The following is a 26,781-nucleotide window of genomic DNA, read 5'->3' as shown; positions in this document are numbered from 1 at the left end:
TATGATTTGAAAGATGATTTCAATTTCTTACTTTTATTTTAGTATTTGTTGGACATGATTGCTCGGAATTTCTGAAGCAACAAACTTGACTAAACCTCTATTTGATTTCGACTATTCGTCACTCCAATATTCTCGTATTTAACTATGGACAACAGGAGTCTCGTGATCTACTCTACATCCATTTGTTGAGATTAAGAGAACCAGAACAAGGCAACTCACAAGCATGAGCAATCTGCCAGGCTCCGGTAACAAACAAAAGATTGAACTTAATAAGCTAGGGAAGATTTTAAATACAGAGAATTACCTCAGATTACAAACTACAACCAAATTAATCAAATAGAAGTTTCAACAAATCAAGAACTAACAAATGCAAACCATGACTTGTTGATCAAGATACTCAACCAGTGACTGAGAAAGTGAACTCATCATCAGTCATTCCTTTCGACGAATAGGCCTCCCCATCACTTGCATAAGAGGATTGATCTTCGTCGTTGTTTCCCTCTTTAAGACCATCAATCTTCGCGATAGCCTCGTTGAGATCCCACCTCCTGTCCACATTCCATTCACAGCAGCACATTCCAATTTTTAGTAGCTTCAGCATTTCAGCCTCTGCATTTTTAGTCCTTTTCATGGCATTGTCGAAAACCTCCCCTGTCCACTCTTCGCGGACTACAGAGTTTACCCAGCTTGCTAAATCCGCGTTCCCTCCCTTCCCCTGCCTCAAGTAATTTGCTGGGAATTTTCCTGTCAGCAGCTCGAGTATCAGGATTCCTAGACACCAGACGTCTGTTTTTCTCGTGAGGCGGTGGTCATTTTGGGAGGACTCAGGGGACTTGTAGGCTACCATGAAGTGGTGGGCGTGTTCTTTGTTCATCATGGGGACTAAACCATAATCAGCTAGCAATGGTGCAAATGTCTCGTCTAGTAGCACATTGGAGGACTTGAGGTGACCATGAGGTAGAGGTAGGTTAGGAAAGGCTTTGTACAGATGTTCCAATCCTTTGGCTACTCCTTTGATGATTCTTAGGCGCGTTGGCCAATCAAGTCGTGGTTGATTACGTTTGGGATTACCTGCGCACAAAATACATTTTAGATTTACATGTTAAATAGTGTTGAGAACCAGTCCATCTAAAACCTTGAGGTGTTAGTGGAAGGTCCCAAATGTTATATTTCAAAACAGAGCTTTGATACCATGTTGAGAACCAGTCCAGCATGCTATATTTCAACAAATAGTTGCTCTCTTACTTGAGTACTATACCTCTTAGGCACATCTATAACTTTCATCCACTTAACCAATGTTAGTTTGGTCTCTGATACCATGTTTAGTAAGCGGTTCATCTAAAACCTTAAGATGTTAGAGGAAGGCCGCAACATGATCTCATATTATTTAAAAGATCCGTCTTTTGAATCTTTCTTTTTTTTAAGTTGTATCTTTTATCTGAAATATGGATTGGTTGTGATAAGTTCATATATAACAGATTCAAACTTCAACATTAAAACGATTAACATACTGTGGAGATGACTAGCCAAGCTGCCATTTTCAGCAAAGTCATTGATCAACAGCTTCTCTTCCTTTGTGTAATAAAACGCCACAAGAGGCAGCAAATTCGGGTGTGATAGACTTCCCAAGTTTCTCATATGCTCGTAAAATTCTGCTTTACCCACATTGCTCATCTGCTTATACCTCTTTACAACCACAGCTGGTCCACTCAGAAGGATTGCTTTGTATGATGATCCAGAGCTTCCGCTGCCCAAGACTTCTGCAGAAGCTCTCAGAAGGTCTTGCAACTCGAACCTCTCTGTGTCGTTTTTAACAAAGTGTAGTTTTCCAGCAGGCTCAGTTTTCTTGTACTTATCTGTTGTGTGCTTGGGCAATCCAACTTCCTTCTTTTGATCATAGTTATATTTGATCCAAGTCTCATTGTTTTCAGTTTCTGCTGATGGTTGCTTTCTGATGTTTGATGCTTTACTCTTGCTTCTGTTTTGTCTGTGCAACAATAATGAACTAATAATGATGATAGCTAAAGCAATCGCCACAGCAGCAGCAACAATGATTGCAACTTTCGGGACAGATTTCTTCTTGGAAGGTGGGCATTCGGCCATAGGTGCACCACACAGATTATTTCCTGTTAAGCCAGTAAAAAAAATAAAACAAATTTACACATTTAATAGATAATTAGTGCCTTGATAAGGCGATCTTGTTAGTCGGACTCTGCTAAAGCTTAAGGTTTTAAGAGGATCCAGTGAAAAAAATTAAATAAATTTACACGTTTAGTAGATTAATAGTGCCTTGATAAGGCCATCATATTGTTAGTCGGACTCTGCTAAAGCTTAAGGTATTAAGAGAATCCAGTTAAAAAATATAAAATAAATTTACACGTCTAGTAGATTAATAGTGCCTTGATAAGGCCATCATATTGTAAGTCGGACTCTGCTAAAGCTTAAGGTATTAAGAGGAAGGTACAAAATTACTAATTAAACGAAAAGCTACAAAATCTTACCAGCAAAAGAGCTTGAAGGCTCATCGCTTAGAGCAGATGGAATAGGACCTTCAAGCTTGTTGTTAGTGAAATTGGCTATCAAATCTTTCTGTTTTAAGTTAGGAATTCTTCCTACAAACTTGTTATTTTGCAGCTGCAAATCCACAAGCTTGGACAAACCTGCAAGGGACTTCGGGATTTTCCCCATGAAATGATTGTTCCCCAGATAAACTCTTCTCATTAAATTCATACCCTTGAAAGCATCCTCTGGTATCTCCCCAGAGAAGTTGTTATTTGACAGGTAAAGAGCTCGGAGACTCGACATTTTATTCATGTTACCAGGAAATGGTCCATTGAAGTTGTTGTTCATGAAGCTCACTGTCCTTAGATATGGCAACTTTGATAAGGACTCAACATCTATGATCCCTGAGAGTCCCATTGATTCGAGTCTCAACCCGAAAAAGCTGCCTTTAAGGCAAAGCAAGCCATTCCAGTTCCCCTTGTCACCAGTACAAAGTGAAACTTCTTCATTCCAGTTACTTAGTGCACCAGCATTGGATAAAGATTTTTTGAAGTCCAGAAGAATCTCTGCCTCTGAATCGTCAGATGACCCGAAAATGACACACATCAACAACACATGAAGCACAATAGTCCACCTCATTTTGTAAATTTTTCGCGCTTTTTTCAGTTGCTTCTGTACTTGGCTTCACCTAATACCCCGAAAAAAGTTACTTTTCCCTCTAGGGTGCCTCAAAATCAAGATATAATTTATGTATCAAGTGGTGTAAGAAAGGGACAAATATGACTGGTGGTATTGACAAGGTCTTTCCTGCAGACTCTGAGCTGTTTCGATCAAGCCGGCATGGCTCATTTTCTATATGGCTCCTGCCAGTTTGGTCTAGGCTCATGCATGGATCTTTTATTCCTCTGATACTTGTAGTTTTGTTCTTTGGTGTAATGTTGAGATCGAATACTCGTAAAATTATTGAATAGCCTTGTTTCTTGTTTCTGATGATGATGGTTTTCAGTGTATTGTAATTTCAGCCGTCTCAGTAGTACTAACTACAAATGTGTTGAAAGATTCTGAAATATTTTAGTACTCTGAGGAAAGGAAGTTGTCAACTCTTTCTTTATTTAAGTCTATGGATTAAATTTTTGCCGATAGAAGTTGATAATGGTGTGTTAAACAGATTTAGTTCCGGTTGCAAAAATGTTGAATTTGGTTATCAGAGGGGTATCAGTCTAGGCTACAGCCCTGGCTCTTTCGAAAATTAATACAACATTTGCTTGACAAATCATGATTTCAGTTAAAAATCAGTAAAAAATTGATTTTGAGACGTGAATAACCTCTGATTTTTAAGGGGCTATTGCTCTAGTTCCGCTATCTCGTAATCCTGATTCTGCTACTGATTATATGATCTTATAAACCATTCTTTCAAAACACGAAGGTTTTTCTGGTAACTTAAGAAATTTCTACTAGAAAGCTGACATTCCCTCTTTTTTTTTTTAAATATAGGTCGTTTGACTTCTTGGCACTAATTGTTTAGACATTTATAAGTTTTTTCAAATCAGTAAGGATACGTACAGTGACGGAACCAGAAATTTTGAAATAGTCAGGACTAAAACAATAAACCGCTAAATTTTGGGCTCAAAAACGAAATGGCTTAAAAAACAAATTCACTATGCACTCCCGCCCCTGAATGCAGACAATTTGGCTTATTCTGATCAGAGCATATTAGACTGAACCTGCATTGTTGCTGCATATTTTAGTTTCGCATTTGCCTTCAATGTGACAGTGAAAGTTAAAACAGCTCCAGTCATACTTGTCAGTTAGTTTTAGTCAAATTTCAGTTGCAGCTCGAGTTTTAGCAAGGGTTTTTGAACTTCAAAACAAGAACTTCTTTTGGCAAAAAAAAACAAAAAGAAACAAGAACTTCACTGTATATTTTTCCCTTTTTAGATTGAAATCTGGTTTTAAACTTGAAAGTATTTATGATCCCTGATGAGAAATTTATAATTTCTGCGTAGTATATATGTGTACACGAAAACAAAGTCCTGTTCATTCTTTAATTTCCCAATTTAGACCTTTTATGATTCTGATCGAGCCAGAATTCTGTTTCAGAGATGAAACTGGAAGTAGCTGACTTGTTTTGATTCACATTCTACACGAAGGAGCTTCGATGTGACAGTAGAAGATAATGGACATGCATCATTTTCTTATCCGACCATCCTGAAGTTATCATTCATATTATTTAGCCACACCTTATTTAAAACATCGATTCACTGTCAGGACGTTGTGCTATAAGACGGACTGATCCAGTATGTTACAGAATCATGATAGAAATATTGGCTCTCGGTTCTGGATCAGATGCCGTTTTATTATTAATCATGTCAAATTCTTTCTCAGACTCTAGTTTAGGTTTCCTACCAGGCCAGAGTAAAGTTTCGTGTACTTTCCACAATGCAGTGTTCTACGAGCTTCTTAGTCTGCACTCTGCAGCTCGTTTTTTTACGTGCTAAATTGTTCTTTTAAGTTAAAAAAATGAATACAACAATAATTATACATGTACTGGAACAGGTATCTGCAACTCAAATGTAAGATAATTTATTTGAAAGAGCTGAAAGTTACACTTGCATTGTGAAACTCATTAAGGCTTACTGGTGAGTATACACGGTAGACTTCTTGCATATAAATTTGATAACAAAGTAACTGAACTGAATATGATTTACCGATGAAACACATTGGCTTAAAGGTGGAAGGCGACGCTCTGGGAAGATTTCTTCTAGGGAGGCGGGCACTTGCCTAAAGGCTTACCACATAGATTGTTTCCTGCTCAGCCAGTGAAAAAAGAGGGACATAGAACAATCAAATTTCCGATGCTGCCAATGGATACCTCATGGATGAATTTGAAATTAGTGTATTCAACTGAGATTTTAATGGATTATACATGATCTGTGAATTTTAATAAATTGTATTTGATTTTGATTTTATGAGGTATCTAAATAAAATATCACAGAGTTCATACAGAGTCTTTAGGACTTGAGCTCAATACTTCAACACCCCATAAATTTTGGTGGGATTTCAAAAAACTTGAAATACACTGAACAATCCCACAAAATCCATCATTTTACGAAGTTCAAAAAAATCCATCAGCATTTGAATACCATCAGGCATCAGATTTTAATGGATTTTAAACAATCCTAATTGGAAAACCATCGGTTTTTTAAGTATAATTTAAATTCCTGATTTATTTGTAGCCCCGTATTATGATACATTTTCTAAAATTCGAGTTGAATACACCCGGATTTCATAAATGATTTTTTTTTTAAAATCCCAATTGAATACACACCCTCAACATAAGGCCAAAATTATGAGAACTTACCAGCAAAGCAGCTTGGAGGTTCATCGCTTAAAGAAGCTGGAATCGGACCTTCTAGCTTGTTGTAGGCAAAATTGGCTACCAGATCTTTCTGTTTAAAATCAGGAATGCCACCTTCAAATTTGTTATTTTGCAACTGCAGATCATCAAGTGTGGAAAGACCTGCAAGGGACTTTGGGATTTTCCCAGTGAAATCATTGTTTCCAAGATAAAGAGTCGATATATTTGTGCCCTTAAAAGCATCCCCTGGTATCTCCCCAGAAAATTTGTTATTTGACAGGGAAAGATAAAAAAGATTCGGGATTTTATTTATGTTACTAGGGAACGGACCAACAAAGGTGTTATTCTCAAAGCTTAGCATAAACAGAGTAGACAACTTTGTTAAGGGCTCAACATTTAGGGCGCCTGAGAGCCCCATGGAGTCAATTTTGAATCCCCAGAAGCCAGCTTTTACGCAGATCAAGCCGATCCAGTACTTGCTGTCACTACAGATAGGAACATCCTTATTCCAGCTATCTAGTGCAGAGGCATTTGATAATAAATTTTTGAACTCCACAAGAATCTCTTCGACTGAATCTTGAGACGATACCACAATGATGCACATTAGTAATGCATGAAGCATAATAGTCCTAGTCCGCCTCATTTTATCAACGCGTCGGCCCTTGCTCCGTGACTGATCCCCTGCAGCAACTTCTTGATATGATGCTGTAGGAAAAGATGGTTTATATATGAAGGTTGGCTGGAATTAACAATGAGATGTTAAGTCGGCTACCGGGACAAGTTATACATGAAGGTTGGGAATAACAAGGTATTAGTCTCTGGCAAACAATTATCTATTTCCATTAAGCCGGCATGATTAATTTTCAATAAGGTTTCTGCAAGATTGGCTTGTTTTCATGCATGCATGGGACGCAGTGTTCCTGTGGGATTTCTTTACTGTGATGTTAAAAAATTATACTTCTGAATTGTTGAAAAACCTCGTTTCTCTCGTTATTGATGATGGTTTTTCGAAGTGTTGTAATTGTTGAGTCCACTATAATAATAGTATTATAAAACATAAATAAAAGTAAAATTAAATAAATATTCAAATGATGTAAGTAGTTTTATTTATAATACACAATGAAGTACAGTCCTGATAAATACTAAAAAAAACCCTTTATTAATGAAGTAAATTAAAAATGGAAAACAAGGCCTCCCCTCCCTTTTCTCTCAAACAAAAGAAAATACCCATTTCTGAACAACCCTGCAGATTTTTCAAGATTTTTTTTTAAAAAAGAAAATGAAGGAGAATTGTTACAAGAAATGAGAATGGGTTTATGATATAAGAACAAATTAAAGAAACTTCTGCTATCATTTCATTAATCATAACATAATTTTTTTTTTGGGGTTTCTTTGAATTATATTGAAAAAGCTGATAAGAGGAGATGTTGGGTCATGCAGAAAGAAATGCAGCAAAAGATAAATTGATTGCAGTGGCAATAGATAGAGACAAAGGAAGTCAAGGTGCAATGAAATGGGCTGTTGATGCCATCTTAAGCAAAGGCCAAACTGTTCTTTTGGTTCATGTCAAACTCAAATCACCTGCATCTTCCAATTCTTCCCCTTCTCTTCCCACCTTGAGTATGTCTATCAATTTTCACCCTTTTATAATTTGATATTTTTATATCGGTTGAGTTCTCCGGATACCACAATTAATCTCGAGACGTTGGAAATTATATATATTCAGCTCGTAGAATATTGCTAACAATATGGGTCCGCATGTCTTGCTTGCAGAACATACGTGGTCTCCAATCTGGTTGTTTTGCATGATGATCATATAATTCGTATCGAATTCTAAGTTGAAATAATTGTTTAGGTATCTTGCATGCAAGTTTAATGATATGATCTCTACATGATTTGAATGATGCATGTTCCTTGTGTATTCGCTGTGTATGCCAAATTGCCAATGTGTTATGTGAGTAACTAAGAACATGCAGTCTTTATGTTCCCCTTGATGTATATTTACTCAGTGAAGAAACTTATGTTAATTTGCATTGGTACCTCTGTTTTATACGAAAAGTCCTGATCATCCTAAAATCGTCTCAAAACTTAGACCTTTCGTGATTCTGGGTGCAGGATTCAACTCGAGCCCTGATGTAAGTCCGTCTAGCGAAGCTAATGTCCTGAACAACAGGGACGTGTTCCTACCTTTCCGTGTTTTTTGTACTCGTAAAGATGTACGTATGAGATAGAACTTGAATTCTATTATCAGCAATTGAGTTTCATTTTACCGATAAAAACAGATTAGGCAAATTTAAGTTAGCTCACTTGTTTCAGTTACGCGCTGTGGATATAATTCTGCAGTAGGAAAATTGTCTTGCATCAATTTTTTATACTGTCAATAGTTATGTTTTCTTAATTTTTCCCTGCCACCTGATCTCTCTCTGTCGTATCAGATTCACTGTCAAGATGTTGTAGTAGAAGACACTGATGTTGTCAGAGGACTGACACAGTATGTTACAGATTCAGCGGTAGAGATTTTAGTTCTTGGTGCTGGATCGAAGGGGAGTTTTCTTAGGTACTTATTCAAAATCATGTGTCGAGTAAACTTTCTGATATGCAACTGCAAACAAAATTTTCCCAGTACAAACTTCTTAGTTTTACAGTTCCGTTTCTCGCTTCACTTTGCTATACTGTGTTTTAATTAGAAGAAATATACAATTTGAAGTATCTATACACCAGAACACATATCTGAGGTTATTCTGAATAACCCCATTAGGCCGCTTCATTTTCAGATTCGGTTTTATTAATTTAGGGGATGTTTTTGGATATAATATGTATGCACACATGACATAACAGATCCTTGGTTCTGACATTATTTATATCCTTCCTCAGCCGATTCAAAGGAAAAGATATTCCTGGAGGTGTATCAAAAGGTGTACCAGATTTTTGTACTGTATATATCATCTCTAAAGGAAAGATTTCCTCCACACGAGCTGCTTCACGGGTTGCCCCAGCTTCTTCACCACTACGTAACCAAATAAAGTCCCAGAGTCCTAGCTCAAGATCTGAACCAGAGCTCGTACCCAGTCCCTTAAGTTCAAAACGTAATCTGTTTACTACAATGATAATCCGTTGCCTTCAGTTCCTTTGCCTTTCCATTTTACATGCTAACTTGACCTAATGCATATTCACTTTCAGTAGTTCGAAGGCCACCAATGGAAAAATTATCTCACAGCCTTCCAGGTGAATCAAATTTGAGGCCAGGTGACTCAAATTTAAGGCCAGGTGATTCAAGTTTCAGGTAAATTAAAGTTGTAATTTATCTAAAACTGCATTTTGTGACCATCAGAATACAGCAGAAGAAACTTAGTTTCGAACATGACACTATGTATGAGCTAATTAAGTCTATCTATCATCGACAACAGATCACCATTCACTAGGAAAGGCCCAAATGGAAGACCATATGAACTCTCCAATCCAAATAACGACATATCGTTCACTAGTTCTGGTAGACCTAGCACAGAACGCATGTACTCTACATTTGACAGTTTTGAAACGAATTCAACTCCAAGGCTTTCGAACTTTTCAAACTTCTCAGACCTAGACCAAGGGCTTGAAACATATGGAAGAAGATCAGTGGATGGTACAAGATCAAATGGAAGAACATCGGTGAATGGAAGGATATCTGTGGACACGTTCACACCAACTGAACGCTCTTATGCCTCCGTTGAGAGTGATATTAATGGGTCTTTATCGCCACCAGCAGTAAGGATTTTAACTCCTCAGCAGGAGCTTTTAGAATTACAAATTTAAATGACAATTTAATTCTAGCTGGGTAAATTTACCAGTGACTGTAAAACTTGTAACTATGATAATCTTACGTAAAAGTCCTTGCATTGTTTTGCTATTGTCATCCTTGATTGTCGAATGAAATGTATCTGGTATTCAATCTTCATGTTACTAATGCACTCAAATTTATAGGATGATCTGGATGCGGAGATGAGAAGGCTCAAGTTGGAGCTCAAACAGACAATGGACATGTACAGTACAGCTTGTAAAGAAGCACTATCCGCCAAGCAGAAGGTACACGTGAAATTGCTGCAACCTTACATCGCCAATTTGAAAGCTTTCTCTGACATATTGGTTATAGGCAATGGAGCTCCAGCGGTGGAAAAAGGAAGAAGAACAGAGACTAGAAGAGGCACGAATTGCTGAGGAAACTGCATTGGCACTTGCTGAGAGAGAAAAGGCCAGGTCTAAGGCAGCTATTGAGCACGCTGAAGCTGCTCGGAGGCTTGCAGAGAGTGAAGCTCAAAAGAGAATCAATGCAGAAAAGAAAGCATTACAGCATGAAGAGAGGAACAAGACGCCAACTTCAATGGCACAATCAGAAAGGTACAGAAAGTACACAATTGATGAGATTGAACAAGCCACTGAATTCTTTGCCAAATCTCGTAAGATTGGTGAAGGTGGCTATGGGCCAGTATTTAAATGTCGTTTGGACCACACGGCTGTTGCTGTAAAGGTTCTACGCCCTGATGCCGCTCAAGGAAGATCACAGTTTCAACAAGAGGTAATCACACACAAGGACTTAATAACTAATATCATTATGCCCCTCATTTGTTTGATTCCTCAGACCCTACTTCCGAACAGGATATACTACGTAACTTTGGTCTGATTATGTGTATCTGATATGTTCACCAGTCCCTTTCTTAGTCCAAAAAAATTCTCATAATGTCCACTCAAGTGAGAAATAACATTTTACTTCCGAACTGGCAAATTCAGTAACAGTTTTGGCTGTATTTTTCTTACAATATGGAATTTCCATGACGATTCCCAGGTTGAAATTCTGAGCTGCATACGGCATCCTAATATGGTTCTACTCCTAGGAGCTTGCCCTGAGTACGGGTGCTTAGTTTATGAGTACATGTCAAATGGAAGTTTAGAAGACCGTCTTCTTCAGAAAGGAAACTCAAAACCACTCTCTTGGCAACACAGGTTCCGGATTGCAGCTGAAATTGCAACAGGCCTCCTTTTTCTCCACCAGACAAAACCAGAACCACTAGTGCATCGCGACCTAAAACCTGGAAACATATTGCTGGACCGCAACTTTGTCAGCAAAATTAGCGATGTTGGATTGGCCAGGCTTGTCCCTTCAACAGTTACAGATGATGTCACTCAGTATCGCATGACATCTACAGCTGGAACATTTTGCTATATCGATCCAGAGTATCAGCAAACAGGCATGCTCGGTGTCAAGTCTGACGTATACTCTTTAGGAATAATGTACTTGCAGCTAATTACTGCCAAGTCACCTATGGGGATAACTCACATTGTTGAAAATGCTATTGAAAAGGGAACTTTCTCTGAGATTCTTGATCCATCTGTGCCCGATTGGCCTATCGAGGAGGCCTTAAGCTTCGCCAAGATATCTCTTCAGTGTGCTGAGTTACGGAGGAAAGACAGACCTGATCTTGGCTCAGTCATCTTGCCAGAGCTTGAGAGATTGCGGGAATTTGCTGAAGACAACATGACAGATGCAATGCTGTATGGTACAGGTCCTTCACCAACATACAGTCAAGCCACCATGTCTCAAGTAAGCAACATTTTAACTAATGATTTTAATACAATAGCATAGAAAATTATAATGTACATTTAAAATTGATTAGGATATATAACAAGTAAAAAGTATTGATTCACATATTTTTGCAATATTCTCCTATATGTCGGGGTTTTCATGAAAATAACGTCTTTACTGATATGGTATTATAAAGTCTTATGAGTCGGGATTTACATATATTAAATTATAAATGTATATTGAAAACTGATTAGGATAACAAGAAAGAAGTATTGATTCATATTTTTCCCAATATTCCTCCATAAGTCGGGGGTTTCATGTAAATAACATTTTTATTCGGAGTACGAGTATGGTCTGCGTATTAACTTATAATGTCTTGTGAGGCCTAACGACATTTTTATCTGGATCATGAAGGCGAGTTATCCACAATCAGGCTTTAGCTCCACAGGGAATTCAGCTGCGGCCCTTGATACAGCACCCGACGGAGGCTAGTGAGGATCATATAGAGCAGAGTTACTGAACAAAGAAAATACCAAATCTTGTGCATATGTTTGTCAAGAAAGAGATGATCATAGTTTGTAAATGAGCATTCTTTATTTCATATGGTTTGGTTTTAGCCTTGTAAATGAGTTAGTTATCATTAACTGTTAAGCTAGTAGCTAGTCGCTGCTTGTTCATATTTGCTCTTATGATACACATTCTGCGTTACTCTTCCCTTCCTTTCATTTCTTTATAATTTTGTTCACGGCACCCATTTTAAAACTCTTATAAAACATAATTTCATAATTTATTTTTAAAATTTTGTTTTTGTGTATAACAATTCAAATATCAGATTTTTATTTAAAAAAAATAAAAAGTAAATTACGTAACTATGTTATCTAGGAGCATTAAAATGTGTGTCAAACTCTCGCGCACAAGATAAATTACGCCCCAGAGGGATTATAAACGGAAAAATGCTGTATAATTTTTCGACGATTTTGGTAAAATTAATAAAAATTCAAATATTGAGAGAATATATAGGAAGAATCAATTTGGTGCAGTTATGTTCACTGGACCGGATTTTTAGTTAACATTATTTTCTGTGCACCGACTTGCATTTAAACATCATTAGTTTATGCAGCAACTAATGTCAGGAAAGGACATCACTGAAACTCTCGTATTATCCGAGTTACACTGTTTTCCTGAAAAAAATGCCTTGTATCGACGAAAATTTGTTTTAAGGAGTATTCTCAAGACGAGGAAAGTTGAATCTAGAATTTCCTGACGACAATTATTTGTTACTACTTCTGTCTTATAATAATAAGAATCGTTTTAACTTTTAACACGTAATTTAAGATGTGAGGATAACGTACTCTTATATATTATATTTTAAATTTTCTATACAAATTATGATATTATAATAGAATATTTTTTATACAAATTCAAATTAAAAAGTATTGATTTTATAATTATTGGGGTCGTTTAGTTTAATTGAAAAAAAGTGAACTTGACTTATAAATTATTAAATGTGTCTAGATTATTTTATTTATAAGTAAATTGAGTGTTTGGTAATTTAAATTTATAATTTTTTTTTAAAAATTAAATTATTAATAAACAAAAAACTTTATTAATAAATAAAATTTATTACTTATTAAAATTTAATAAATTTCACAAAATAAATAAAAATCACAAAAAACTTGCATTTCTGATTTTTGGCTTCGGAATTTAAAAAAACTCAAAAAGAACATTATTGTTTATTTTATCAAACGATAAGGGAGAAGTAACTTTAAATGTTAAAAGAAGTCTAAAAGATACTTAAAAGATAAATTAAAATGTTAAAAAAAATTGAAAACACTTTGAAAAGAAGCTCCGCTCTATTTCTATACCGAAAAAAGGATAGGCACGTAGGGGGGCCCTTCAAAAACACATGACGCACAAACACGTGATCTCGGCCTTCCTATTCATCAACACCACGCCTCTGTTTCTGTTTCTTTATCTCCTTTTGTACGTGTGTGTATATATACATGTATATCTTCTCCTCTTCAACACACCTTATAAACCCCTTTAATCAACACACATTTGTAGAGAGATAATAAAAACACACCCCTTCCTTCCTCCTCTCTGCGGGAGAGATAATAACACAACCTCTCTCCCTATCTCCATCTCTCTCCCTCTCTCTCTCTCCCCGAGAGAGATAATAATACAGACACATCTCCCTCTTTCTCTCTCCGTCTCTCCCTCTCTCTCCCTCTCTCTCATCCTGCATTGTCTATAATAACCCAGATCTATTGTAAGTTCTATTCCTCTTTTACATGTACATACAAATCCCTGTTTATGAATTTTTTTTTTTTTTTTTGCTGTATTGAGCTGGGTATTTAGCTTAATGTTAATTTTCTTTGATCTGTATATTGGGTTTTCTGTAAATAAATTTGGGTTTTCAGAATTAGGGTTTCTTTTTTAATATATGTATAATTTGTGTGATTATGAAACTTGGGTTGTTCTTTAATTATGTGATTAGTATTAAAGTTCGGGATTTTATGGAATCTTGATAGTTTTGTGAGCCTAATTAGGTAAATTCGGTGGACTTGATAATATAGATGGAGTAGTGACTGTGTGTAGTGATTGATCAGATTTTTTTGTTGTTTTGATAGTTGCGAAATCATGGTTTTCTGGGTTTTTGGCTATGGGTCTTTGGTGTGGAACCCTGGATTCGAGTATGATGAGAAAGTGATTGGTTACATTAAGAACTACAGGCGTGTTTTCGATCTTGGTAAGCATTTGTGCAGCTGAAATTGAATCAGGTTATAGTTGTTTTCACTTTGTTTTCGTGTTTTGGGATACTGAGGTTTTTTTGATATGTCGCAGCTTGCATTGATCATAGAGGTACGCCTGAACACCCTGCAAGAACTTGCACGTTGGAATATGCTGAAGGAGATGTTTGCGTAAGTGCTCTCTCCATATGATTGTTATGTATGCTGTGTTACTGTCAATACTTTTGTAATGTAAACATCCTTCAGCTTACAGTGTGGTTTTACAACATTGCTATTCCCATCTTGCCTAAGACTTCAATTTCTTTCAGTGGGGTGCAGCTTTTTGTGTACGAGGTGGTCCGGAGAAAGAAAGGACTACAATGGAGGTCAGTCCTATATATAGTTGCAAATATTTTAACTGGCTGGAATAGTAGTGATTAGTCTTGTCAGCTGTTTTCATAATCGAGATTTATTTTCACACTGTTCACCCTTGATTAAATAGGGCTAATAATAATTTTACATGTTCAGTATTTAGAGCGAAGAGAATGCGAGTATGATGAGAAGACAATTGTGGAATTTTTCAAGGCAAGCTCGTGAATGAATTATTGTTACATGTCTTTGAATATTCTTCTCTTAGCTTCGCTTCTTATATGTTATATGTGTTTCTTTCTCCAGGAAGAGGATTCCGTGCAGCCTGCCATCACTGGAATGATAGTGTAAGTTAGTTTCTGCATTTTTTACAATTCTTCCGTCTTTTCTTTCTCCCGCTGTTTTACATTTTGTACAACATTATTTATTTGTACATGGAAGCTAAATATATATATCTTTGGCAGATTTACATCTACTCCTGACAAAGAGTCGAATAAATACTACCTAGGGCCTGCTCCGTTGGAGGATATGGCCAGGTGAGTTCTGACTCTTGCCTTACCTGCTCTCTAAGAAAAGAACTTGCTTTTACCTCAATGCCTAATCCTAAGTGCTTTCATCAGGCAAATTGCAACAGCATATGGTCCGTGTGGTAACAACAGAGATTATATTTTCTCGTTGGAAAAGGCTCTGTTCGATATTGGTAAGCAATTCTTACTGTTTGCTTGAAATGAAAGGCGATCAGTGCACCAACACACCATTGTACCCTTCTGCATACACAAACTGATAACTGTTTGTTTGATTTTTGTATCAGGCCATGAAGATGACACAATCATCGAGCTTGCAAATGAAGTGAGGAAAATTCTTGGAACGACTGATTGTGTGAAATCAAAGGAGAGAAAGATGACCGGATCATCCAGTCCCCTAAAGGCGCACGTCTTGTCTCCTCTTAACCGGCTGCCACTCCAAGAAGCTGTTGCCACCGACTCGTAACATGTTTATGGACAAGAAGTGAAAGGCTTAGATTCTGAACTAATTTGTTGTCCCTCTTCTACTCAGATCAATTACTCAATTGATCAGACTCCTTCCATAACAAAATTTCACTTTTATCTTTAAATCTTTAGACTCGCTAGGGAGTGAAGAGTTCAAGTCACTGAAACGGAAATGTTCTCTCATGTATGCAGATGACTTGATGAATGAGAAATATTTTTATTCTGAGTTCGATGGTGTCTTTCATAATTTTTACAATTATTTGCTCTAACATTGTACTAGATATTGTGCCCAATTATTAGTCCTTCATATACTTCGTACCTGTTCTTGATTTACAGGGTAAAGCAGCTGCCGACTTACCGCCCCATGTTTGAGATTCAGTGTTTGTCCTTGCAGGTGCCCTTTCATGTTTGAGGTTCAGCGTTTGTCCTTCCATTCGCGTTTGTCTGTGTGCAGAAGTGGTGTTTGACTGGGTTCATGATCGGAAGCAGATTATTCGTACCGTCTGTTTTGGGTAAGAATTTTACAAATCAATTTCCGGCTTATAAGCCAAAATCTGAGAAGCCGGAAATCCTAACCATTTTAGTGATATTTTTAGTTTTGAAATTTGGTTCTACAAAGATGTAAATGGCGACTTTAAAAGACAAGTTATATTTTTTTATTATATTAATAATTTTTATACCTGATAATTTGTAAATATCAAAAATGTTATCTTAAACATATAAAAATATCAGCTACTTATCACTTATAAGTAATCACTTTTTTTTAAATTTTATATTAACCCAAAACAGATTTTATATTAACCCAAAACGAATACAGCCGTAACAGAAAGTTTGGTGCTCATCGTAATTTTTGTCGCTTATTCTGCTGTGAAATCTTCTTTTTTCTCGTTTCTTTCTTTTGGTTTAAACTCCATTGGTTTGGTAAGAAGATATTCTTTTGCGGTTTAGTCTAGTCAAATTGTTTTGGCACTAATGCCAACTTCCAGTCTGCTTTAACTAGTATTTCATTGTCGGGTAGCGGTCCCCAGCAATCGGTTGCTGTGGAGCGCTTAACCAACAGACAGACATCCAACGGCCAGGATCATATTAAAATTTTAATATATCCAACGCTTTTTTAACGCTGGACATATTAAAATTTTAATATGAACCTGGCCGCTTAACCAGTCCCTGGCATACGGCTGCCAGGGACCTGGACCCTTCATTGTCATGCTTTATCAACCTATGTCATAGTTAAATACTTACATGTTTAACAGCATGCAAATCACAATAAGCAAAAACAGAAGAAAACAAGACATTATGGTTATATTTTTCAAATTGGGGGGCATGAAAAAGACATTATGACAAAAGTGCTAGAAATAAAACAGGTTGAAATTCTGAAAGATTGTTGCAGTGAAACGTAAAACATAATCTAATTTACCAAATCCATTGTGTTTTTCAACAACAATTAAAAGTAGTTCGATTGTGTTGCTACATAGCAGAAGACAAATACAACCACTTAAATATTCATTGGTTCAGGAGCAGGTGCGTTGAGAATATCGAGCAAAGAGTTCTGGGGCTCAAGCTCTTCATGCCACAATGGGAGAGTGTCACCAGGATAAAAGTTTCTTGTCACCCCATCTGAGTTTATCTGAAATGGTAATGCAATAATGAGAACATATACTGAAATGGTAATGCAATAATGAGAACATATAAAAGATTACTTAGTTTCGGAGGCATGTCTGTCGCAACAAGCAAAAGGTAAACTAGACAGAACTTACAATGACTGTGCGCACAACACCACCACTTGCGCCATCTCGGGCAATTGCTAGAGAAACTGCCTTAACAACCAATTGCTGCCAAGAAAGAAAATATAACTGTTAGAAACTGTTTTCATTACTGCATTCTAACATTTCACCTGTATCCATGTGCAACATATATGCGGGCCACTTATCTAATTCCTAGTTATTTCAGAGCATTGCAAACCTTAAAGAAAATACTAAAATATGACCGATGGAACCAAGTTTACATCCATACAAATTGGGCACTTGAGACTGAATATATGTTTCATGGAGGTTTGGAGGTTTTTTTAAAATAGTACAAATAAGATACTTTTACTACATATACTAAAAAACCATAGCTATATAATATGGTCATTGATCGGTATATTGAACATCTTTTCTTTTTATATAGATGAAAATTTCCTATATAGATCCACAAAGTTGTTTTTGACAGATCAGAAGATAGGTCTGCAAGATATATATACCTCAGCTTCTTCCTTGGTCATTCCTTCCTTCCATGCTTGATCGAAGAATCCATACAAGTAACTCGAGCCAGATCCTACAAGTTTACCGCGTTATGAAAAACTGACTAGGTGAGAACAATACATTGCCTCACCCCATTGCAGTAACATGATATTATATGTCAAGACATGTTTGAAATTGTAAGCTACATGAAAAATTAGTCAGAGTACGAGAAATTCCAAGACAAACACATTATTGCATCAAATTGTTTATGTGCAAAGACAACATATGCTCATTTGCCATGTAAAATAGTCTTAGAGTAAATATTTTTCCTAAAGGGTGATCATTTATTTATCATAAGCCTAAAAGGTCAGCTCTAACTTAACAGCCTAGTATTGGTGTCTAAGAATTAAGAGCTGACTCCTTGCAAAAGAAAATAAAAAATAATTAAGAGCTGACTAACAAAAACAGGCACATTTACAATAGTGGATGTATTAATATATAGATCTTAAGATCATAACAGTCTAAGATAGTAAAAAACCTCCAATGGCGAAAGGCTGCTCTATTATTGTTCCACCAAGCGGGACCCCGTATATCTTGCCTCCTTCATATTTGTCCCATCCACCAACAATTATACCAGTTTGCAGCATGTTCTGCAACACAATTATAAAGAAAAATATATCAAAATAGTGAAGTCAACCTTGAATAACAAAATGCAGCAAAGTGTACTCTCATCAATGTGATAGGGAGGGAGGAGGGGGGGGGGGGGGGGTGACAGCCAACATGATAAGAATTGATTACTCGCACAGCCACAAATGGTCGCCAGAAGCCATAGTGTTAAGTTCACAAGTTTTACAAATATATCCTTTTCAATCTTAAAACAAAACCTTTTGTAATAAGAAAAGGAAAATCATAGAGAAGGGATCTCATTATAGTTACACACTAAGAAAATTTTACTTTCTACCTGTAATATTCTTAGTAACTAGTTCAGGAATAATTATTCTGCATCTACTATATTTTTACTCGTGATTTTACAGATAATCTTATATTTTTACAACTAGAAGTTAAATGGATATGAAGTCTTGCCACAACCCTACAAGAGCATGCATATAAATGGATATGATAAAGAGACATATAAATGCTATTCGAGACAACTCGAACAGAGTACTGGTTTCTCCATATCCATTTTTACTCGTGATTTTACAGATAATCTTATATTTTTACAACTAGAAGTTAAATGGATATGAAGTCTTGCCACAACCCTACAAGAGCATGCATATAGATGGATATGATAAAGAGACATATAAATGCTATTCGAGACAACTCGAACAGAGTACTGGTTTCTCCATGATGTCATAGTGGAGTTAAGATACCTAGATACCTCCCCCGATTCCCATCTAGAGTATAATAATATCCTTCTTTCGTGGGTAAGTTCAACTGCAAGAAATTTAAATACTCACCTCACATTTGTTTCCACTTAAAATCGAACTCTTGTTACAAAGGGTGAGGAGGATCCACCAGTCTACAATCCTATGGATTAAAGGGAAGGATAGAGATCATTTATAGTTTCCTACAGCAAGCTACTGGGTGTTTTTTTTATTTCAAGTACAATTCAATATTTGAGTTAAGAAAGCTATGTTCCAGACTCAATGACAAGATGCAACAACTTGTATGGTTCAAAAAATGAGAGGCAACAAATATAATATTGCTTTGGATCCTATCAATCATATAGCCTAGTATAGCTTGGCTTCTACAAGATGCAATAGCTAAATTAATGCCGTTAATTAAAATGGAATTACACTACAGCCTGGTCTATGACAAAAAAACTATAAGAACTAAGAAGAATACCAGATATTATTGAATTTTGCAAGTCAGAATGAAGCAAATGTAAAAATGCCCAAAGAATAATTTAAGAGAAATATATATATAGAAACTCATATATTCACGAGGGCAAAGTTATATCAGCATTCAAACCTTGTTGTTATATGACAATAGCCTAACAAGATTTGCAGCGACTTTTACAGTTGCAGGCTGCCCGAGTTGAATCCTGTAAGGATAATATATAGAAACTCAAAGTTGATAGATAAAAGTCCATATTGATATATTATCAAGGACTATACCAGGTAGCGGTAAAGTTGCACTTGGTACAAAGACCAAAATGCAGCATGAAAATTAGAACTCCTAGATACAGTGTAATTAAAAGCAAGAGGAGCAATTTGCGTGGTTAAAATAGTTGACCAAAAGTTCTATTTCGGGTACATAAACCAGATGCGGAGCTAGAAAACAATTAAAATCACCACTATTTTCGGATATGATTTTTATTCTTCTGTTCTACCCATGTTCAACTTATTGTCCTACATCAACTGGTATCAACAACTGAAAGTCTTAGTATTATTATATTTATCTATTTCCTTCCTACCTAGTTTTCTAGCCTCACCCAAACGCTGAAGTTCATTATAGAATCAGCACGGAAGTACAAACATGCAGCAAGAATCTTTATTGCCTAGTCTCAAATTTACAACAATATATACAAAGAAAAACTAGAGTTGATCACAAAATATCTTGTGCTAAGATATGTCATCAAGTTATGTTGGATTGTTATTTCTTCCATATATCCAGATTATGTGAGATAATAACATAGAGTAGATTGTAATTTTTAAATATAACTGATTTACACTATTTGACATTGTTGTTGGGTTTGTAATCTTCCTTAATTAACAGGGATATTATTAGCAGATATATTTCATAAATATGCATATAGATTTTCCTTAACCCCCTTGTTTTTAACCCTTTCTTAATTTGGCCTGTGTCAACTAGTTTCAGTATAGCCAATTAATTTGACACATTCATGCACACAAAGTTATTCACCTTATACAACAAATTGAACACTGTGTAGTGTGTGCACAGCATTAAAGGATTCCGCGTTTATCAAATATTCCCTGCTCCTGTGTATTTTATTACACTCTAGTTCTACCAGCCAAATATAATCTCCCTTCAGGCCTTCACCATATTAAACCAAAAAATAAACTTTTTCTTGCATTTATATACATAAATATACTCAGAGCAAGACTTAATCGGAACAGTATGTTTTAAAATACAAAATTAATTAGGAGATCAATCAGTACATATAGTGAAAGAAAGTTTTCACTCACGTGTGCTGGTGAAGAAAATATCTGACGTAATCAGACACAATCTGCGAATCAGCTGCCTGCAAAAGTTCAGCATAGAATTCAATTCACTGTTTTCGACAACACATTTATGATTTAACTATAGGAAAACAAAAATCATTAAGCACACAGCCCTATCTAGTTTCACAACTACGCCAAATAAAATAAAACAACAACAATTTTAGCATCATTCCTTCTTATGTTCAACTTAAGCACAGCCTATAGCGTATTAAAATCATTCTGCATGAGTATCGAAAAATTACCGATCCGGATCGACAAATGTAGACATTATCCGTGAGCTGAGTGATCTTATCAGAAGCTCGATTCGCCACATACATACCTATCCATAACCAATTCAATCACATAATCAAACAATAACTTAAACAAACACATAATCAACAAAACTACATAATTATCTACACACACAAAAACGCGAAAAAATCGCGAAAATCCCGAAAAAATCGGAAAGTACCGGTGCTGGTTCTGGAGTCGGCGCCGAGCACAACGCCGCCGTTGTAAGTAACCCCGATGATTGTTGTTCCCATGGAGTGGGGAGCGTTCAGATCCATGTTGTCCATTTGGATTCAATTGAAAAAGCCCTAATTTATTTGATTCAGAGCAATCTAAAAGAGAGCTTGGAGCGAGTGTGTGTTATTTTTGTTTGCTGTGGTTTATAAGCTTGTGCTTGCTTTTCTTTTCTCTCAAGAAAAGAGATTTTAGACCCGACCCGTTAACTATTTTATTTTTTTGTTGATCTTTATTTTAACATATATATTTTTTTTTAACAAGGATAATAATTCAATAATAAAAAATCATACGGCATCTATATGATCGAAATTGAACAAACGCGTAATAATATCGTTGTTGAATCCTTCCATTTTGGATAGGCAACCAAACGATTTTTTGAAGAATTATATACATATTGTAATCCTCCAACTCTAGTTTTGAACAGTCAACCATAGATGTATCACCATAATAACCTTAATCATCGAATCAACACCATCAAAATCCTGCAAATCTAGGATCCCGGACATGACAAACTGTAAAGAAAATCAAAATCATTTTAACATCTATATTTTTATTTATAAACAATTTGAAAATATATATATATTAATCTATATTTTTCAAAAAGTTAAAAAATATATTTTTCCATTTAGAACAAAGAGAATAAAAGCGGATCATGTCTTATTTTCACATCTCAATTATTTCTGCAAATCAAATGACATAATCGAATTTCCTTCCTTTTCATGTTTCATGTTTTTAAAAAAATCGTTCCAAAATATTTATTTCATGTTTTTTTTCAAAACAATTTTGTGAATATTTTTTAAAAAATATCTTTAATTTTTGTTAGAGGTAGATAAGAAAACTAAATACTCAGATACGTCATTTTTTAAAAAATACCTGTAAGGAGTATTGTTTTTAGAAATAGAAAATAATAAGCATAAACTTTATATATGCAAAATTTATTTGAAGTAGTGGCCCGCAAAATGCTCGAACAGAATAAATAACATTGTATATTGAAGGGCTACGCAACAGCAGAAAGTCATTTCATCATCATCATCTTCGATTGGTCTCAACAATGGAGTCGAGTGCATCAGTTGTATTGCGAACTGATTCAATGGGCCTCCACAACGTCTTCGTTTACGGCAGTCTCCAGGCTGAGGAGGTGGTTAAAGTGCTCCTCAAACGCATTCCCCGGACTTCTCCGGCCACTCTCAACAACTAGTCTCTCTCTCCCTCTCCCCCCTCTCTCCCTCCTCTCTCTCTCTCTCTCTCTCTCTCTCTCTCTCCCCTGTCTCTCATATAATCTTGATTATTGTGTGGCATTCCTGTTTTTAATTATCTTTTTTACTTAGTTTTTGTATGTGATTATGGGTATTCGAAATTTACTGTTTGATCAGTTATAGAATCAATCTTCATACGTGAATAGCTCTCATCAAATTAATACTTTTTCCCGGTGCCAATATTTTTAGGAGAGTGTATCTGTGTTAATCTTATCTCGCCAAATTAATAAAATTCCCTGGAAGGAAGAGCATATTTTTTTATCAGCATAAAAGTTTTTGGTCCCGAGTCCTCGGGCTATTCATTTGTAGAGGTTTCATTGTAAATGGAAACTTTATTTCTCTTGGCCCATAATGTAAGTCGCTTGAGTTTTTGCACATGCTTTGATTATATAGTAAAATTGAATAATTTTCTTTTCTAAAATAAAATTTAGCCTACATATTTCTATTAAAAATTTGAAAATATTAAATTTTAGCTACATAGTAAAATGGTTGAGATGTGTTCAAAAAGTCAAGCTGGCTTACATTTTGGACCAGAGGGAGTATTTGGAGAAGAATTGGTTCTTACTAGAATCGGGCTTGCAACTTTATTGATGGGGTGCAGAGGATATTCATAAAATATTTGATGTTGTACAAACTCACTCTTTCGATGACAGTCCGAATATTGATTCTTTTCCCTTTGTCCCATATAAGTTTTTGATTTTTTTTCTAACACAGTATCAGTATTAGCGTCTTTGTTTTTTATATATCTGTAGTGACTTTCTTCCTTTTAGTCATAGGTTTAGCATTAAAGAGCGAGTGTATCCTGCGATTCTACCTGTTGCGGATAAGAAAGTTACTGGGAAGGTTTGTTCAAAATCCAACTTATTGCCTGTATAGTATCAATAATATAGCCCCTGTATAGTTTCCATATTTTTTCATGCTTTCATAAAGTCGTGTAATCCCTAGGCATGAATGGTTTGATATAATTGTCAGAAAATATTAATATTTGTCCATATTGTGATACTCCCTCTGTCCCCCTCATTTCTTTACGTTACTTTTTGGCACATTTTTCCACGCTCATTTAAAGTATAGTTCCCTAATATATTTTTTAATTTTTTTTTCTCTGAATAAAAGTTTGATGTTTAAACTTTTATTCAAAAAAAGAAAATTTTAAAAAAAAGTTATGAAACTATACTTTATACGATCCTCAAAATGTGTGCAAACAGTGTACATAAACAATTCAGGGGGACGGAGGGAGTATGATGAAACTGGTAAAGTACATTTAAATTTGGAAAAGATTCACAAGTTGAAAATTTTTTATTCTTTAGTTCTGCTTGAGAATTCTCTTATTATAAACAGTCTAATTTTTTTACTGACTTGCCTGCTAAGGTTTGCGTCATGGCGTTAAATATGTGCCCTGACCATATCCAATATTAAAATTTTGACATTACCTGTTAGTTTAATAACTGAATCTTCGTAAGCAGGAGTTTTTATAAAGCACATTGTCTCTCGTAGTGCATACCAAACTGTAAGTTGCAACTTTGTCTGGGAATTTCGTTGCCTCAGTTTCTGATGAGGATAGAAGCAAATAAAATGCAGGACGTCATTTTATATAATATTATTATTAAAGAACTTGCAACAGTTGAATGTCAAAATAATTAATATAATCCTTTATTATATAGGACGTGTTTGGCTTGACTTTTTTAATAAATATACTGACCTGTTCCAGTAAAAAAATTAACATTTATATAATATTTCTTAGAACTAGGTATCTAATAGGTGTTTAACATTCCTTATTAGCAGAAATAAGTCTCTTATTTTCATAAAAAATACACATTTCTGTAATATTTTGTGAAATAAGTTACTTGCTTCTTAAAAATAAGGTAAGCCAAACATGACCATAATGTTAGAAATCAAGGGTTAGGTGGGCAATATTTGTACATAGTAAAAGTAGTTTTAAAATTGTTTTTTGCCTTTGTAAACCTTTGTGATCAGTTGGGGATTTACATTTATAATGCCTACAATTTGATCATATGTTAACTGTAAGTGCTCCCTACAGGTTCTCTCAGAGATCACAGATCCTGAACTACTTGTTCTAGATGCATTTGAGGACGTTGAGTACGAAAGGCAGACCGTTGATGTCACGCTGTCGGTAGGCACAATAATTATCTCAGTTACTTTTGTGACCCTTGCACATAAAGTGGAATTTTTGTAGAACATTAGAAGTTTCACTGAAAGTATTATAATCCTCTTTGTGAAAGTATACAAGTTAAAGTTAGACATTAGGAGGGGTGTATTGGATTGGGATTTTAAGCATTTTTTTTCATTCATGAAATCCGAGGGTATTCGTTTGAGATTGTTTGAAATCCATTAAAATCTTGAGGTATTTAATTGGGATTTTAAATTATGCTACAAAATCTAGAGGTATTCAATTGGGATTTTAAATTATGTTTTAAAATCCGATGGTATTCAATTGGGATTGTTTAGAATCCATTAAAATCTGATCGTATTGAAATGCTGATGGATTTTTTTGGATTTCATAAAATGATGGATTTTGTGGCATTCTTCAGTGTAATTTAAGTTTTTTGAAATGATGGATTTTTGGATTGTTTAGTATTTTTTTTCGTTCATGAAATCTGAGGGTATTCGATTGAGATTGTTTGAAATCCATTAAAATCTTGAGGTATTTCGCACAAAATCAAAATCACATACAATCCATTAAAATCCATAGACTAAAAACAATCCATTAAAATCCCAATCGAATACACCCCCGTTAATTTAGTTCGTGACTATATTGAAGGGGATGTGAAAGACTATGTGATTTACATTTTCACGTACCAAAGTGTGTGGGTCATGTAGCAGTAAGCCTAAGGTCACGTATACCTATGTTTGTACCCATATCTTTATCAGGGTAATCAAACAGAAGGCGAGTAGAAATACTGAGGATTAGAAAATGTAAACAATGAATTGTTGAAGTTTGAAGTTATTATGTAACACATTTCACTATATAGAGAAAAGTTCTATATAACTCTTAAAACAGTTAAAATTATACACACTGTAGTAACCAGTGTTAAATAATCATCATGCATGAGAAGATACATAATTACTGAAACAGACTCGTACTTATTGGATTGTTTTTTTTGCTTCGTTGGCGTGTTCTTGGCCCTTACTGTGAGTCTGGAAGATGCGAAATAATTAGTTCCTGATGGCTTCTGCAGGATACTTCTGAAAAGCTAAAAGTATTCGCATATGTTTGGCGCAACAGTACTGATCCAGCCTTATATGGAGAGTGGGATCTTGAGGTAAACCTTCAACCTTTCTCCTTATCAAGGCTTCGTTATACAGCTGATTCGCTGCCTGTATTGTCTTCTTGGCTGAATTTTGTTGTAATGTCTCTCTTTCTGATAGCTGATTTTAGGAGATGAGAAGTGTGGATCCACCCTATTTTTATTATTATTTTAAAATGGATACTTTTTTTTCCTCAAGTTCTTACTCGTTTATTCAGGTCATTTCATACTGTTGCTTCAGTACGTCTTTCCTTTACAACAGTGTTTCCACTTCCCACGCACAATGAATTTTCCATTCATTTTGTGTTGTTTTTGTGTTTGCCTTAGGAATGGAAAAAAGTACACATGAAAGATTTTGTGAAGATGACCATGGGTTTTGCGCAAGAACTAGAACATCCTGAAGCAAAGCCAAGAGTAGAAGCCTATGAATCCTTCTATCAGCAGGACAAAAAGAAAACTCCCTGAAACAGATTAGATGCCAATCTGTAGTAAATAAGATCTTCGTTGAGGTTCTTCCGATGAACCTTTGGGCACCTTACAGTCTGTTAGTTACCTATTATTGGTTACATAAACTATGTATTGGAAAGGTAGATCACAATAATGCTGATTCCTTCCAAATTATTTCCGTAATTAGCCAACTGATATTGCAAAACATTAATGCGCTGAACTCAGTAAACAAGTTTCTTGTGCATCTTGTCGTTAGTTCTACTGTTCTAGTTAAGTATAGACTGGAGAAAATCATATTAAAGTTCTATAGACAATCTAAGTTTCTACATTTTTTTTTCATTTACACTATTGTGTTAATTAGTTTCATACTGTAGTTGTATCTTTTTTTACG

General features: G+C 35.4%; 6 protein-coding genes across 6 annotated transcripts; 3 read left to right on the top strand and 3 right to left on the bottom strand.

Annotated features, from left to right (window-relative positions):
- Window positions 1–246: 246 nt before the first annotated feature.
- On the bottom strand, window positions 247–3,404 carry LOC108216101 (pollen receptor-like kinase 4). The gene is made up of 3 exons (XM_064089994.1): window positions 2,502–3,404; window positions 1,512–2,126; window positions 247–1,071 (listed from the first exon to the last, which is right to left on the bottom strand). The coding sequence occupies exons 1-3, from the start codon at window positions 3,139–3,141 to the stop codon at window positions 398–400; spliced, it is 1,929 nt and encodes a 642-aa protein (XP_063946064.1). The 5' UTR covers window positions 3,142–3,404; the 3' UTR covers window positions 247–397.
- A 1,630-nt stretch (window positions 3,405–5,034) lies between these two features.
- Window positions 5,035–6,534, bottom strand: LOC135150766 (pollen receptor-like kinase 4). The gene is made up of 2 exons (XM_064087810.1): window positions 5,864–6,534; window positions 5,035–5,310 (listed from the first exon to the last, which is right to left on the bottom strand). Exons 1-2 carry the CDS (start codon window positions 6,501–6,503, stop codon window positions 5,264–5,266), a joined length of 687 nt encoding a protein of 228 aa, XP_063943880.1. The 5' UTR covers window positions 6,504–6,534; the 3' UTR covers window positions 5,035–5,263.
- A 750-nt stretch (window positions 6,535–7,284) lies between these two features.
- On the top strand, window positions 7,285–11,912 carry LOC108216094 (U-box domain-containing protein 52). Its single transcript, XM_064086233.1, has 10 exons — window positions 7,285–7,480; window positions 7,976–8,076; window positions 8,296–8,417; window positions 8,735–8,946; window positions 9,041–9,143; window positions 9,268–9,607; window positions 9,824–9,925; window positions 9,993–10,415; window positions 10,683–11,438; window positions 11,835–11,912. The coding sequence occupies exons 1-10, from the start codon at window positions 7,285–7,287 to the stop codon at window positions 11,910–11,912; spliced, it is 2,433 nt and encodes an 810-aa protein (XP_063942303.1).
- Window positions 11,913–13,333: 1,421 nt separating this feature from the next.
- On the top strand, window positions 13,334–15,733 carry LOC108206540 (gamma-glutamylcyclotransferase 2-1). Its single transcript, XM_017376876.2, has 9 exons — window positions 13,334–13,689; window positions 14,051–14,169; window positions 14,265–14,341; window positions 14,479–14,535; window positions 14,678–14,734; window positions 14,825–14,865; window positions 14,983–15,054; window positions 15,139–15,218; window positions 15,330–15,733. The coding sequence occupies exons 2-9, from the start codon at window positions 14,061–14,063 to the stop codon at window positions 15,506–15,508; spliced, it is 672 nt and encodes a 223-aa protein (XP_017232365.1). The 5' UTR covers window positions 13,334–13,689; window positions 14,051–14,060; the 3' UTR covers window positions 15,509–15,733.
- Window positions 15,734–16,786: 1,053 nt separating this feature from the next.
- On the bottom strand, window positions 16,787–21,589 carry LOC108204699 (proteasome subunit beta type-6). Its single transcript, XM_017374266.2, has 8 exons — window positions 21,366–21,589; window positions 21,157–21,233; window positions 20,879–20,934; window positions 19,701–19,773; window positions 18,268–18,379; window positions 17,750–17,823; window positions 17,265–17,339; window positions 16,787–17,134 (listed from the first exon to the last, which is right to left on the bottom strand). The coding sequence occupies exons 1-8, from the start codon at window positions 21,469–21,471 to the stop codon at window positions 17,003–17,005; spliced, it is 705 nt and encodes a 234-aa protein (XP_017229755.1). The 5' UTR covers window positions 21,472–21,589; the 3' UTR covers window positions 16,787–17,002.
- Window positions 21,590–22,385: 796 nt separating this feature from the next.
- LOC108213891 (AIG2-like protein D) lies at window positions 22,386–26,733 on the top strand. The gene is made up of 5 exons (XM_017385679.2): window positions 22,386–22,618; window positions 23,448–23,520; window positions 24,716–24,808; window positions 25,875–25,958; window positions 26,271–26,733. The coding sequence occupies exons 1-5, from the start codon at window positions 22,473–22,475 to the stop codon at window positions 26,406–26,408; spliced, it is 534 nt and encodes a 177-aa protein (XP_017241168.1). The 5' UTR covers window positions 22,386–22,472; the 3' UTR covers window positions 26,409–26,733.
- Window positions 26,734–26,781: the final 48 nt, after the last annotated feature.

Source organism: Daucus carota, chromosome 1 (genome assembly GCF_001625215.2).
Source record: "Daucus carota subsp. sativus chromosome 1, DH1 v3.0, whole genome shotgun sequence".
Lineage (NCBI taxonomy): Eukaryota > Viridiplantae > Streptophyta > Magnoliopsida > Apiales > Apiaceae > Daucus > Daucus carota.
Note: the sequence above shows the minus strand (reverse complement) of the source record. Positions and strands in the feature narration are given on the sequence as shown.

What these genes read in the sequence shown, in the direction of transcription:
- LOC108216101 (XM_064089994.1), bottom strand. Translation starts at nt 3,141, where the DNA reads ATGAGGTGGACTATTGTGCTTCATGTGTTGTTGATGTGTGTCATTTTC. An exon ending in GCCTTCAAGCTCTTTTGCTG is followed by an intron (nt 2,127 to 2,501) that starts GTAAGATTTTGT and finishes CTGGCTTAACAG; the next exon opens with GAAATAATCTGTGTGGTGCA. An exon ending in CTTGGCTAGTCATCTCCACA is followed by an intron (nt 1,072 to 1,511) that starts GTATGTTAATCG and finishes TTTTGTGCGCAG; the next exon opens with GTAATCCCAAACGTAATCAA.
- LOC135150766 (XM_064087810.1), bottom strand. Translation starts at nt 6,503, where the DNA reads ATGAGGCGGACTAGGACTATTATGCTTCATGCATTACTAATGTGCATC. An exon ending in ACCTCCAAGCTGCTTTGCTG is followed by an intron (nt 5,311 to 5,863) that starts GTAAGTTCTCAT and finishes CTGGCTGAGCAG; the next exon opens with GAAACAATCTATGTGGTAAG.
- LOC108216094 (XM_064086233.1), top strand. Translation starts at nt 7,285, where the DNA reads ATGTTGGGTCATGCAGAAAGAAATGCAGCAAAAGATAAATTGATTGCA. An exon ending in GATCACAGTTTCAACAAGAG is followed by an intron (nt 10,416 to 10,682) that starts GTAATCACACAC and finishes GACGATTCCCAG; the next exon opens with GTTGAAATTCTGAGCTGCAT. An exon ending in GTCAAGCCACCATGTCTCAA is followed by an intron (nt 11,439 to 11,834) that starts GTAAGCAACATT and finishes TGGATCATGAAG; the next exon opens with GCGAGTTATCCACAATCAGG.
- LOC108206540 (XM_017376876.2), top strand. Translation starts at nt 14,061, where the DNA reads ATGGTTTTCTGGGTTTTTGGCTATGGGTCTTTGGTGTGGAACCCTGGA. An exon ending in CAGGCGTGTTTTCGATCTTG is followed by an intron (nt 14,170 to 14,264) that starts GTAAGCATTTGT and finishes GATATGTCGCAG; the next exon opens with CTTGCATTGATCATAGAGGT. An exon ending in ATGCTGAAGGAGATGTTTGC is followed by an intron (nt 14,342 to 14,478) that starts GTAAGTGCTCTC and finishes AATTTCTTTCAG; the next exon opens with TGGGGTGCAGCTTTTTGTGT.
- LOC108204699 (XM_017374266.2), bottom strand. Translation starts at nt 21,471, where the DNA reads ATGGACAACATGGATCTGAACGCTCCCCACTCCATGGGAACAACAATC. An exon ending in TATTGTCATATAACAACAAG is followed by an intron (nt 18,380 to 19,700) that starts GTTTGAATGCTG and finishes ATTGTGTTGCAG; the next exon opens with AACATGCTGCAAACTGGTAT. An exon ending in TGACCAAGGAAGAAGCTGAG is followed by an intron (nt 17,340 to 17,749) that starts GTATATATATCT and finishes CTTTCTTGGCAG; the next exon opens with CAATTGGTTGTTAAGGCAGT.
- LOC108213891 (XM_017385679.2), top strand. Translation starts at nt 22,473, where the DNA reads ATGGAGTCGAGTGCATCAGTTGTATTGCGAACTGATTCAATGGGCCTC. An exon ending in ATAAGAAAGTTACTGGGAAG is followed by an intron (nt 23,521 to 24,715) that starts GTTTGTTCAAAA and finishes TGCTCCCTACAG; the next exon opens with GTTCTCTCAGAGATCACAGA. An exon ending in CCGTTGATGTCACGCTGTCG is followed by an intron (nt 24,809 to 25,874) that starts GTAGGCACAATA and finishes TGGCTTCTGCAG; the next exon opens with GATACTTCTGAAAAGCTAAA.